The sequence below is a fragment of the Salmo salar genome, chromosome ssa12 (assembly GCF_905237065.1).
Source record: "Salmo salar chromosome ssa12, Ssal_v3.1, whole genome shotgun sequence".
In the NCBI taxonomy this organism is placed as follows: Eukaryota; Metazoa; Chordata; class Actinopteri; order Salmoniformes; family Salmonidae; genus Salmo; species Salmo salar.
The window spans coordinates 98977309-98991481 of NC_059453.1; the positions used below are offsets into that span (position 1 = coordinate 98977309).

The window sequence follows — 14173 nt, forward strand, 5'->3', positions numbered from 1 at the left end:
TATTTAGCCTCCACATTGACTCTGTACCGTAACACCCTGTATATAGCCTCCACATTGACTCTGTACCGTAATACCCTGTATATAGCCTCCACATTGACTCTGTACCGGTACCCCCTGTATATAGCCTCCACATTGACTCTGTACCGGTACGCCCTGTATATAGCCTCCACATTGACTCTGTACCGTAACACCCTGTATATAGGCTCCACATTGACTCTGTACCGGTACCCCCCTGTATATAGCCTCCACATTGACTCTGTACCGGTACCCCCTGTATATAGCCTCCACATTGACTCTGTACCATAATACCCTGTATATAGCCTCCACATTGACTCTGTACCGGTACCCCCTGTATATAGCCTCCACATTGACTCTGTACCGGTACCCCCTGTATATAGCCTCCACATTGACTCTGTACCGGTACGCCCTGTATATAGCCTCCACATTGACTCTGTACCGTAACACCCTGTATATAGCCTCCACATTGACTCTGTACCGTAATACCCTGTATATAGCCTCCACATTAACTCTGTACCGTAATACCCTGTATATAGCCTCCACATTAACTCTGTACCGTAATACCTTGTATATAGCCTCCACATTGACTCTGTACCGTAATACCTTGTATATAGCCTCCACATTGACTCTGTACCAGTATCCCCTGTATATAGCCTCCACATTGACTCTGTACCGGTACCCCCTGTATATAGCCTCCACATTGACTCTGTACCGGTACCCCCTGTATATAGCCTCCACATTGACTCTGTACTGGTACCCCCTGTATATAGCCTCTACATTGACTCTGTACCGGTACCCCCTGTATATAGCCTCCACATTGACTCTGTACCGGTACCCCCTGTATATAGCCTCTACATTGACTCTGTACCGGTACCCCCTGTATATAGCCTCCACATTGACTCTGTACCATAACACCCTGTATATAGCCTCCACATTGACTCTGTACCGGTACCCCTGTATATAGCCTCCACATTGACTCTGTACCGGTACCCCCTGTATTTAGCCTCCACATTGACTCTGTACCGTAACACCCTGTATATAGCCTCCACATTGACTCTGTACCGTAATACCCTGTATATAGCCTCCACATTGACTCTGTACCGGTACCCCCTGTATATAGCCTCCACATTGACTCTGTACCGGTACCCCCTGTATATAGCCTCCACATTGACTCTGTACCGTAACACCCTGTATATAGGCTCCACATTGACTCTGTACCGGTACCCCCCTGTATATAGCCTCCACATTGACTCTGTACCGGTACCCCCTGTATATAGCCTCCACATTGACTCTGTACCATAATACCCTGTATATAGCCTCCACATTGACTCTGTACCGGTACCCCCTGTATATAGCCTCCACATTGACTCTGTACCGGTACCCCCTGTATATAGCCTCCACATTGACTCTGTACCATAATACCCTGTATATAGCCTCCACATTGACTCTGTACCGTAACACCCTGTATATAGCCTCCACATTGACTCTGTACCGTAATACCCTGTATATAGCCTCCACATTGACTCTGTACCGTAATACCCTGTATATAGCCTCCACATTAACTCTGTACCGTAATACCCTGTATATAGCCTCCACATTAACTCTGTACCGTAATACCTTGTATATAGCCTCCACATTGACTCTGTACCGTAATACCTTGTATATAGCCTCCACATTGACTCTGTACCGGTACCCCCTGTATATAGCCTCCACATTGACTCTTTACCGGTACCCCCTGTATATAGCCTCCACATTGACTCTGTACCGTAATACCCTGTATATAGCCACCACATTGACTCTGTACCGTAATACCCTGTATATAGCCTCCACATTGACTCTGTACCGTAATACCCTGTATATAGCCACCACATTGACTCTGTACCGTAATACCCTGTATATAGCCACCACATTGACTCTGTACCGTAATACCCTGTATATAGCCACCACATTGACTCTATACCGTAATACCCTGTATATAGCCTCGCTATAGTTATTTTACTGCTGATGTTTAATTATTTGTTACTTTTATTTTCTATTTTTTACTTAACACTTTTTTATAATTTTTTTTATTAACTTAAAGCATTGTTGGTTAAGGGTTGTAAATAAGCCTTTCACGGTAAGGTCTACATTTGCTGTATTAGGCACATTTGACAAATACAATTTGATTTGATTTGATCATATACTCGCTCAGCCTGCGGGCCTGTTTTGGCACATATACGCTAGCCTATTAGCAATGTTATGACTGTGCCCTTGCTAGTTGGATCGGATTGACTTTCCCAGCCTTAGTTTAGTCATATGTTTTGTTCAAAAATAATTGAGTCATTGAAAGTGAAACAGTGCATCTCGAATGGGTGGAGGCAGCACACAATGTACCAGGACAGCTGGGATTTTACAACCAAGGAATGTATTGGTGAATTATATTAGTCATGCATTGAACTGCATCCATCTATTCTGACAACAATGTCTTACTATACATCATGGATTTTTTTTCGTGAAATATAACCTGTTTTTGTGAAACTCGTATGAAGTTGGTTTTGAATCATAAACTGAGAATTTGATCTTTTTGACTGATATTATGGTTGTCTGTTTGTTTCTGTCACGCCTACTCTCGCTCCCCCTCTCCAGCATTCAACGTCGCCAGTCTACTAAGCATTGGCCTTGGCAACCATCATTACACACACCTGGTCCCCATCATTACACACACCTGGTTATCATCATTACACACACCTGGTTATCATCATTACACACACCTGGTCCCCATTGGTCTCCATCATTACACACACCTGGTCCCCATCATTACACACACCTGGTCCCCATCATTACACACACCTGGTCCCCATCATTACACACACCTGGTCCCCATCATTATGCACACCTGGTCCCCATTATTATGCACACCTGGTATCCATCATTACACACACCTGGTCCCCATCATTACACACACCTGGTCCTCATCATTACACACACCTGGTCCCCATCATTACACACACCTGGTTATCATCATTACGCTCACCTGGTCCCCATCATTACACACACCTGGTATCCATCATTACACACAACTGGTCTCCATCATTACACACACCTGGTCCCCATCATTACACACACCAGGTTATCATCATTACACACACCTGGTCCCCATCATTACACACACCTGGTCCCCATCATTACACACACCTGGTCCCCATCATTACACACACCTGGTATCCATCATTACACACACTTGGTCCCCATCTTTACACACACCTGGTCCCCATCATTACGCTGACCTGGTCCCCATCATTACGCTCACCTGGTCCCCCATCATTACACACACCTGGTCCCCATCATCACACACACCTGGTACCCATCATTACGCTCACCTGGTCCCCCATCATTACACACACCTGGTACCCATCATTACGCTCACCTGGTCCCCCATCATTACACACACCTGGTCCCCATCATTACACACACCTGGTCCCCATCATTACACACACCTGGTATCCATCATTACACACACCTGGTCCCCATCATTACACACACCTGGTACCCATCATTACGCTCACCTGGTCCCCCATCATTACACACACCTGGTCCCCATCATTACACACACCTGGTATCCATCATTACACACACCTGGTCCCCATCATTACACACACCTGGATCCCCATCATTACACACACCTGGATCCCCATCATTACACACACCTGGTCCCCATCATTACACACACCTGGTATCCATCATTACACACACCTGGTCCCCATCATTACACACACCTGGTATCCATCATTACACACACCTGGTCCTCATCATTACACACACCTGGTCCCCATCATTACACACACCTGGTCACCATTATGCACACCTGGTCACCATTATGCACACCTGGTCACCATTATGCCCACCTGGTCACCATTATGCCCACCTGGTCACCATCATTACGCTCACCTGGTCCCCCATCATTACACACACCTGGTCCCCATCATCACACACACCTGGTACCCATCATTACGCTCACCTGGTCCCCCATTATTACACACACCTGGTACCCATCATTACGCTCACCTGGTCCCCCATCATTACACACACCTGGTCCCCATCATTACACACACCTGGTCCCCATCATTACACACACCTGGTATCCATCATTACACACACCTGGTCCCCCATCATTACACACACCTGGTACCCATCATTACGCTCACCTGGTCCCCCATCATTACACACACCTGGTCCCCATCATTACACACACCTGGTATCCATCATTACACACACCTGGTCCCCATCATTACACACACCTGGATCCCCATCATTACACACACCTGGATCCCCATCATTACACACACCTGGTCCCCATCATTACACACACCTGGTATCCATCATTACACACACCTGGTCCCCATCATTACACACACCTGGTATCCATCATTACACACACCTGGTCCTCATCATTACACACACCTGGTCCCCATCATTACACACACCTGGTCACCATTATGCACACCTGGTCACCATTATGCACACCTGGTCACCATTATGCCCACCTGGTCACCATTATGCCCACCTGGTCACCATTATGCCCACCTGGTCACCATTATGCCCACCTGGTCACCATTATGCCCACCTGGTCCCCATCATTACGCTCACCTGGTCCCCCATCATTACACACACCTGGTCCCCATCATCACACACACCTGGTACCCATCATTACGCTCACCTGGTCCCCCATCATTACACACACCTGGTACCCATCATTACGCTCACCTGGTCCCCCATCATTACACACACCTGGTCCCCATCATTACACACACCTGGTCTCCATCATTACACACACCTGGTCCCCATCATTACACACACCTGGTCCCCCATCATTACACACACCTGGTCACCATTACACACACCTGGGCTTCCTCATCACCTTGATTACCTTCCCTTTATTTAGCCCTCAGTAGCCTCAGTCATCAGGCAGTATTGGTTTGTTTTCAGGTTCAGTACACGTCCCCTGTTTTGTTCTTTTTCCATGCATCATTGTGATTAAACTCTCCTTTCTGCACCTGCTTCCTGACTCCCTGCGTATACGTGACAGTTTCATATCTGCAAAGTAGCTAAAACGCTGTCTGTTCCACTTTAATAATGCATCCACACTTCCATGGCCTGTCATCTGCTTCAATGCAGAAAAGGAACATAAATACTATATGTCTAAGTTCAATCAGGACGGCTGGTCTGTGATGGCTACCTGCCTGAGGATCTTCACAAAATATTTACACCACTTGACTTTTTCCACATTTTGTTGTGTTACAGCCTGAATTTAAAATTGACTAAAGGTAGATTTTGTGTCACTGATCTACACACAATAGCCCATAAGGTCAAAATCGGAATTATGTTTTTAGAAATGTTTACACATTTAAAAAAAAAAAAAAAGCTGAAATGTCTTGAATCAATAAGTATCCAATCCCTTTGTTATTTGCAAGCTTAAAACCTCTTAAAGATCGGACACTTTTTTCCAATTTTCGCCTAAAATGACATACCCAAATCTAACTGCCTTTAGCTCAGGACCTGAAGCAAGGATATGCATATTCTTGATACCATTTGAAAGGAAACACTTTGAAGTTTGTGGAAATGTGAAAGGAATGTAGGAGAATATAACACATTAGATCTGGTAAAAGATAATACAAAGAAGAAAATATGCGTTTTTTTTCCCCATCATCTTTGAAATTCTAGAGAAAGGCCACAATGTGTTATTCCACTTTAGGCGCAATTTAGATTTTGGCCACTAGATGGGAGCAGTGTATGTGCAACGTTTTAGACTGATCCAATTAACCATTGCATTTCTGTTCAAAATGTTGTATCAAGTCTGCCCAAATGTGCAAAATTGGTTTATTCATACATTTTCAAGTTCATAACTGTGCGCTCTCCTCAAACAATAGCATGGTATTATTTCACTGTAATGGCTACTGTAAATTGAACAGTGCAGTTATATTAACAAGAATTTAAGCTTTCTGGCAATGTCAGATACATCTATAACCTGGGAAAATGTCTTGTTACTTACAACCTCATGCTAATCACATGATTTTTTAAATGACTACCCCATCTCTGTACCCCACACATACAATTATCTGTAACAATTACCTCAGTCGAGGAGTGAATTTCAAACACAGATTCAACCACAAAGACCAGGGATGTTTTCCAAAGCCTCGCAAAGAAGGGCACCTATTGGTATGATGGGGGGAAAAAGAACAGACATTGAATATTAAGTTATTAATTACACTTTGGATGGTGTATAAATACATCCAGTCACTACAAAGATACAGGTGTCCTTTCTAACTCAGTTGACGGAGAGGAAGGAAACCGCTCAGGGATTTGACAATGAGGCAAAATGGTGATTTTAAACCAGTTTCAGTGTTAAATGGCTGTGAAAGGAGAACACTGAGGATGGATCAACAACATTGTAGTTCCCCTATAATACTAACCTAAATTACAGAGTGGAAAGCAGGAAGCCTGTACGGAATAACAATATTCCAAAATATACATCCTGTTTGCAACAAGACACTAAAGTAATACCGCAAAAACAATGTCTAGGGCAAATCCAATACAACACATTACTGAGTACCACTCTCCCTACTCTACCTAGAAAGCCTCACAGCTGTAATCGCTGACAAAAGGTGATTCTAACATGTTTTGGCGCAGGGGGTTGAAAACTTATCTAATCAATATCTAGTAGTGTTTAATAACAAAAGAAAGGTCACATTTTTATTCCAATTTGACATTACATAGTATGTTATGTAGATCATAGACCATAAAACGTCAATTAAATCCTTTTGGCAATTAAATGTATTTTTAACACAGCAAAATGTCAAGGGCTGTGAATACTTTGTGAAGGCTCTGTATTACAGGGAGTTAATAGACAAGGGAATACCTCATTCTGACAGTTAATCATTAACACTTTAGGAGGTCAAAACATACTGGTTTCCCCAACCAGACACCACACCTCAAGGAACTTTTATGAACGGTAAAGAGATCATTTCCTGTATAGTGTTTCCCATTAGCCTTCACACAGTTACACTATTCCCAGATCTGTTGGTGCTCTTGCCATTTCCATTGCTGTCAAGCCAAATATGACAATGAGTGAAGGAGTTGGCATGATAGCACAAACAGACTGGTACTCAGGAGTGTTCTGAAGCGTACTCAGGAGTGTTCTGAAGCGTACTCAGGAGTTTTCTGGAGCGTAGTCGACAGTGTTCTGGAGCGCAATCAGGAGTGTTCTGGACCGTAGTCGACAGTGTTCTGGAGCGTACTCAGGAGTGTTCTGGAGCGTAGTCGACAGTGTTCTGGAGCGTACTCAGGAGTGTTCTGGAGCATAGTCGACAGTGTTCTGGAGCGTACTCAGGAGTGTTCTGGAGCGTACTCAGGAGTGTTCTGGAGCGTAGTCGACAGTGTTCTGGAGCGTACTCAGGAGTGTTCTGGAGCGTACTCAGGAGTGTTCTGGAGCGTAGTCGACAGTGTTCTGGAGCGTAGTCGACAGTGTTCTGGAGCGTACTCAGGAGTGTTCTGCAGCGTAGTCGACAGTGTTCTGGTGCGTACTCAGGAGTGTTCTGGAGCGTACTCAGGAGTGTTCTGGAGCGTACTCAGGAGTGTTCTGGAGCGTACTCAGGAGTGTTCTGGAGCATAGTCGACAGTGTTCTGGAGCGTACTCAGGAGTGTTCTGGAGCGTACTCAGGAGTGTTCTGGAGCGTAGTCGACAGTGTTCTGGAGCGTACTCAGGAGTGTTCTGGAGCGTAGTCGACAGTGTTCTGGAGCGTACTCAGGAGTGTTCTGGAGTGTACTCAGGAGTGTTCTGGAGTGTACTCAGGAGTGTTCTGGAGCGTACTCAGGAGTGTTCTGGAGCGTACTCAGGAGTGTTCTGGAGCGTACTCAGGAGTGTTCTGGAGTGTAGTCGACAGTGTTCTGGAGCGTACTCAGGAGTGTTCTGGAGCGTAGTCGACAGTGTTCTGGAGCGTACTCAGGAGTGTTCTGCAGTGTACTCAGGAGTGTTCTGGAGTGTACTCAGGCTATCACACAGGGCCAAGTAAGGACACCAGGGGATCATCTCAATTGCATACTCCTAGCTTCCTCTCTCCTAGCCTCCTTCTCATTTACCTATTGGATGAGAAAGCCAGAGGTCCCTCCTATCTGACCTTCCCCTCACATGGGTTTTGAGAAGGAGGTGACAAGAGAGGACATAAGTAGTATGCAATCGAGATTCTCCCCCATGTCACTGCCAAAGTTATAGAATGAAAGATTACATTTTAATAGAATGACAGATTATATTTTAATAGAATGACAGATTACATTTTAATAGAATGACAGATTACATTTTAATAGAATGATAGATTATATTGCAATAGAATGATTGGTTAAATTGTAATAGATTATATTTCGATGGTCACTTCCTCCTTTAAGAGATTATCAGAAGATTTAGAGTTGGCTGGCTGGTTATTTGGCTGGTTGGCTGGTTGGCTGGTTGGTTTGTCGGCTGGCTGGTTGGCTGGTTGGCTGGTTGGTTGATTAGTTAGTTAGTTAGTTAGTTAGTTAGTTAGTTAGTTAGTTAGTTAGTTAGTTAGTTAGTTAGTTAGTTAGTTAGTTAGTTAAACAGGTATTAAGAGAGAGAGTTATGCCATAAAAATGTAAATGATATAACTATTTCTGTGGTTTGTCTCTCAGCATAAGAAACCCCACATAATGTTGGTCTACTCATTGTTCCTCAGAGTTGAATTGAGCTGCTTAGATCCTCCCGATGCTCCAGAGTGGAGGTCAACTCAACATGGCTGCAAGCCATTTCTACATTGTTCAAAGTCCAGCTGTATTGTGAAGAAGTGGAACATTTTAAGGGTAGTGGCCAGTGACCAGTCTTTGTACGGTGAGAATGAGGAAGTGGCTGTAGATTAGTTATGACTAGATGGTATACAGTTTATGTCAGAATGTAATTTTTTTGTAGCATGGTTAGGATAATTAACATTTCAGGTGAGGAAAATTCGGTTAAGCTTAGGAAAAGAGGTAGGGATAGCTGAAACTTAAAAACTTTTGGAGGACGTATCCCATCTAGACATGACCCTGTAGGGATAGCTGAAACGTAAAAACTTTGGAGGACGTATCCCATCTAGACATGACCCTGTAGACCAAGGTGACAATAGAGCAGCTCTTAACCACAACCACCTCTGGTGAACTTTCACCTCTAATCTCTGGTATCCCCCCCTGGTCAGTTGAAAACTCTGTCATCCATGTATGTGATGTCTGAAGCCTTATCTTACTAGAAATATCTAGGGCATGGATTGCCTTTTTTTTTAGCCGATATAGACATACAGTAAACAAAGCAGACAGAGACATACAGCATACAGCACGTTGCCCTTGTTCCTGGCAATGCATCAACTAAACGGACGAAATAGTGATGCCTTTACTCCTCACTAGTTGTTCTGTTCAATAGCTGACCACGTGGAGGTTGTGTCCCAAATTGGACCCTGTTCCCTATGGACAAAAGGTCAAAAGTAGTGCACTATACCTGGAATAGGGTGCCATCTGAGACACAACACAGCCTTGTCTGAGGGGCCCTGACAGGGCGGCCAAGGGAATGTCCAGCTGGTTGTACTGGCCTGAATCCCATCTATGTCAGCCAGGTCAGGGCCTCAGGGGGCCTGGAGGGTCCTGCGTGTGGCAGAAGAGAGACATTGTTTCTGTGTGTGTGTGTGTGTGTGTGTGTGTGTGTGTGTGTGTGTGTGTGTGTGTGTGTGTGTGTGTGTGTGTGTGTGCGCACCTGTCAGTAGAATCCTATCGACCACCTCTCCAGTAACACAGTGGAATCCCATCCAGCACCTCTCTAGTAACACAGTGGAATCCCATCCACCACCTCTCCAGTAACACAGTGGAATCCCATCCACCACCTCTCCAGTAACACAGTGGAATCCCATCCACCACCTCTCCAGTAACACAGTAGAATCCCATCGACCACCTCTCCAGTAACACGGTGGAATCCCATCCACCACCTCTCCAGTAACACAGTAGAATCCCATCGACCACCTCTCCAGTAACACAGTGGAATCCCATCCACCACCTCTCCAGTAACACAGTGGAATCCCATTCAGCACACCTCCAGTAACACAGTGGAATCCCATTCAGCACCTCTCCAGTAACACAGTGGAATCCCATCCACCACCTCTCCAGTAACACAGTGGAATCCCATCCACCACCTCTCCAGTAACACAGTGGAATCCCATTCAGCACACCTCCAGTAACACAGTGGAATCCCATTCAGCACACCTCCAGTAACACAGTGGAATCCCATCCACCACCTCTCCAGTAACACAGTGGAATCCCATCCACCACCTCTCCAGTAACACAGTGGAATCCCATCGACCACCTCCCTAGTAACACAGTGGAATCCCATCCACCACCTCTCCAGTAACACAGTGGAATCCCATCCACCACCTCTCCAGTAACACAGTGGAATCCCATCCAACACACCTCCAGTAACACAGTGGAATCCCATTCACCACCTCTCCAGTAACACAGTGGAATCCCATCCACCACCTCTCCAGTAACACAGTGGAATCCCATTCAGCTCACCTCCAGTAACACAGTGGAATCCCATTCAGCACACCTCCAGTAACACAGTGGAATCCCATCCACCACCTCTCCAGTAACACAGTGGAATCCCATCCACCACCTCTCCAGTAACACAGTGGAATCCCATCCACCACCTCTCCAGTAACACAGTGGAATCCCATCGACCACCTCCCTAGTAACACAGTGGAATCCCATCCACCACCTCTCCAGTAACACAGTGGAATCCCATCCACCACCTCTCCAGTAACACAGTGGAATCCCATTCACCACCTCTCCAGTAACACAGTGGAATCCCATCCACCACCTCTCCAGTAACACAGTGGAATCCCATCCACCACCTCTCCAGTAACACAGTGGAATCCCATCCACCACCTCTCCAGTAACACAGTGGAATCCCATCCACCACCTCTCCAGTAACACAGTGGAATCCCATCCACCACCTCTCCAGTAACACAGTGGAATCCCATTCAGCACACCTCCAGTAACACAGTGGAATCCCATTCAGCACACCTCCAGTAACACAGTGGAATCCCATCCACCACCTCTCCAGTAACACAGTGGAATCCCATCCACCACCTCTCCAGTAACACAGTGGAATCCCATTCACCACCTCTCCAGTAACACAGTGGAATCCCATCCACCACCTCTCCAGTAACACAGTGGAATCCCATTCAGCACACCTCCAGTAACACAGTGGAATCCCATTCAGCACCTCTCCAGTAACACAGTGGAATCCCATCCACCACCTCTCCAGTAACACAGTGGAATCCCATCCACCACCTCTCCAGTAACACAGTGGAATCCCATTCAGCACACCTCCAGTAACACAGTGGAATCCCATCCAACACACCTCCAGTAACACAGTGGAATCCCATCCACCACCTCTCCAGTAACACAGTGGAATCCCATCCACCACCTCTCCAGTAACACAGTGGAATCCCATTCACCACCTCTCCAGTAACACAGTGGAATCCCATCCACCACCTCTCCAGTAACACAGTGGAATCCCATTCAGCTCACCTCCAGTAACACAGTGGAATCCCATCCAGCACACCTCCAGTAACACAGTGGAATCCCATCCACCACCTCTCCAGTAACACAGTGGAATCCCATCCACCACCTCTCCAGTAACACAGTGGAATCCCATCCACCACCTCTCCAGTAACACAGTGGAATCCCATCGACCACCTCCCTAGTAACACAGTGGAATCCCATCCACCACCTCTCCAGTAACACAGTGGAATCCCATCCACCACCTCTCCAGTAACACAGTGGAATCCCATCGACCACCTCTCCAGTAACACAGTGGAATCCCATCCACCACCTCTCCAGTAACACAGTGGAATCCCATTCACCACCTCTCCAGTAACACAGTGGAATCCCATCCACCACCTCTCCAGTAACACAGTGGAATCCCATCGACCACCTCTCCAGTAACACAGTGGAATCCCATCCACCACCTCTCCAGTAACACAGTGGAATCCCATCCACCACCTCTCTAGTAACACAGTGGAATCCCATTCAGCACCTCTCCAGTAACACAGTGGAATCCCATCCACCACCTCTCCAGTAACACAGTGGAATCCCAGCCACCACCTCTCCAGTAACACAGTGGAATCCCATCCAACACCTCTCCAGTAACACAGTGGAATCCCATCGACCACCTCTCCAGTAACACAGTGGAATCCCATCCACCACCTCTCCAGTAACACAGTGGAATCCCATCCACCACCTCTCCAGTAACACAGTGGAATCCCATCGACCACCTCTCCAGTAACACAGTGGAATCCCATCGACCACCTCTCCAGTAACACAGTGGAATCCCAGCCACCACCTCTCCAGTAACACAGTGGAATCCCATCCACCACCTCTCCAGTAACACAGTAGAATCCCATCGACCACCTCTCCAGTAACACAGTGGAATCCCATCCACCACCTCTCCAGTAACACAGTGGAATCCCATCGACCACCTCCCCAGTAACACAGTGGAATCCCATCCACCACCTCTCCAGTAACACAGTGGAATCCCATCCACCACCTCTCCAGTAACACAGTGGAATCCCTTCCACCACCTCTCCAGTAACACAGTGGAATCCCATCCACCACCTCTCCAGTAACACAGTGGAATCCCATCCACCACCTCTCCAGTAACACAGTGGAATCCCATCCACCACCTCTCCAGTAACACAGTGGAATCCCATCCACCACCTCTCCAGTAACACAGTGGAATCCCATCCACCATCTCTCCAGTAACACAGTGGAATCCCTTCCACCACCTCTCCAGTAACACAGTGGAATCCCATCCACCACCTCTCCAGTAACACAGTGGAATCCCATCCACCACCTCTCCAGTAACACAGTGGAATCCCATCCACCACCTCTCCAGTAACACAGTGGAATCCCATCCACCACCTCTCCAGTAACACAGTGGAATCCCATCCACCACCTCTCCAGTAACGCAGTGGAATCCCATCCACCACCTCTCCAGTAACACAGTGGATCCCATCCACCACCTCTCCAGTAACACAGTGGAATCCCATCCACCACCTCTCCAGTAACACAGTGGAATCCCATCCACCACCTCTGGTAAGACAGAAACAGAACAGGGACCTCATTACAGCACTCAGCGTTCAGCCCTCACGACCTCACAGCTATTCAACAAGTCTCTTCTGGACATTATAGATCAGCAGGCCTCAGCCTCATTATAGTTCAGGAGTCCTCACATCCTCTTTATAGTTCAGCAGGCCTCACTGCTTCATTCGAGTTCAGCAGTCATCAGCCTCATTATAGTTCAGCAGGCCTCACAGTCTCATTATAGTTCAGCAGGCCTCACAGCCTCATTATAGTCCAGCAGGCCTCACAGTCTCATTATAGTTCAGCAGGCCTCACAGCCTCATTATAGTTCAGCAGGCCTCATTCTCACAGGCCCAAACATGAAGCTGCTGTGTGAGGATTATTAACCCTTTACTGTCTGTGGGGAGAGAAGTCCAAACTTTTCACTGTGTCCCCTAAATCAGGTAGGCACATTCCTTCATATGTGGGAGTGCCCTGCAATTAAATGTTTCTGGGACAACGTTACAAAAGATAAATATTCAATGGAGGAGGAAGATGGAGGAGGAAGATGGAGGAAGTAGATGGAGGAGGAAGATGGAGGAGGAAGATGGAGGAGGAAGATGGAGGAGGAAGATGGAGGAGGAAGATGGAGGAGGAAGACGGAGGAAGATGGAGGAGGAAGATGGAGGAGGAAGATGGAGGAGGAAGATGGAGGAAGTAGATGGAGGAGGAAGATGGAGGAGGAAGATGGAGGAGGAAGATGGAGGAAGTAGATGGAGGAGGAAGATGGAGGAGGAAGATGGAGGAGGAAGATGGAGGAGGAAGATGGAGGAAGTAGATGGAGGAGGAAGATGGAGGAGGAAGATGGAGGAGGAAGATGGAGGAGGAAGATGGAGGAAGTAGATGGAGGAGGAAGATGGAGGAGGAAGATGGAGGAGGAAGATGGAGGAGGAAGACGGAGGAAGATGGAGGAGGAAGATGGAGGAGGAAGATGGAGGAGGAAGATGGAGGAAGTAGATGGAGGAGG

The 14173-nt window shown here is 46.8% G+C and overlaps 1 protein-coding gene across 1 annotated transcript; it reads right to left on the reverse strand.

Moving 5' to 3' along the window:
• Positions 1 to 9778: 9778 nt before the first annotated feature.
• On the reverse strand, positions 9779 to 13774 carry LOC123725580 (uncharacterized). The gene is made up of 2 exons (XM_045691985.1): positions 11306 to 13774; positions 9779 to 11237 (listed from the first exon to the last, which is right to left on the reverse strand). Exon 1 carries the CDS (start codon positions 13206 to 13208, stop codon positions 11610 to 11612), a length of 1599 nt encoding a protein of 532 aa, XP_045547941.1. The 5' UTR covers positions 13209 to 13774; the 3' UTR covers positions 9779 to 11237; positions 11306 to 11609.
• Positions 13775 to 14173: the final 399 nt, after the last annotated feature.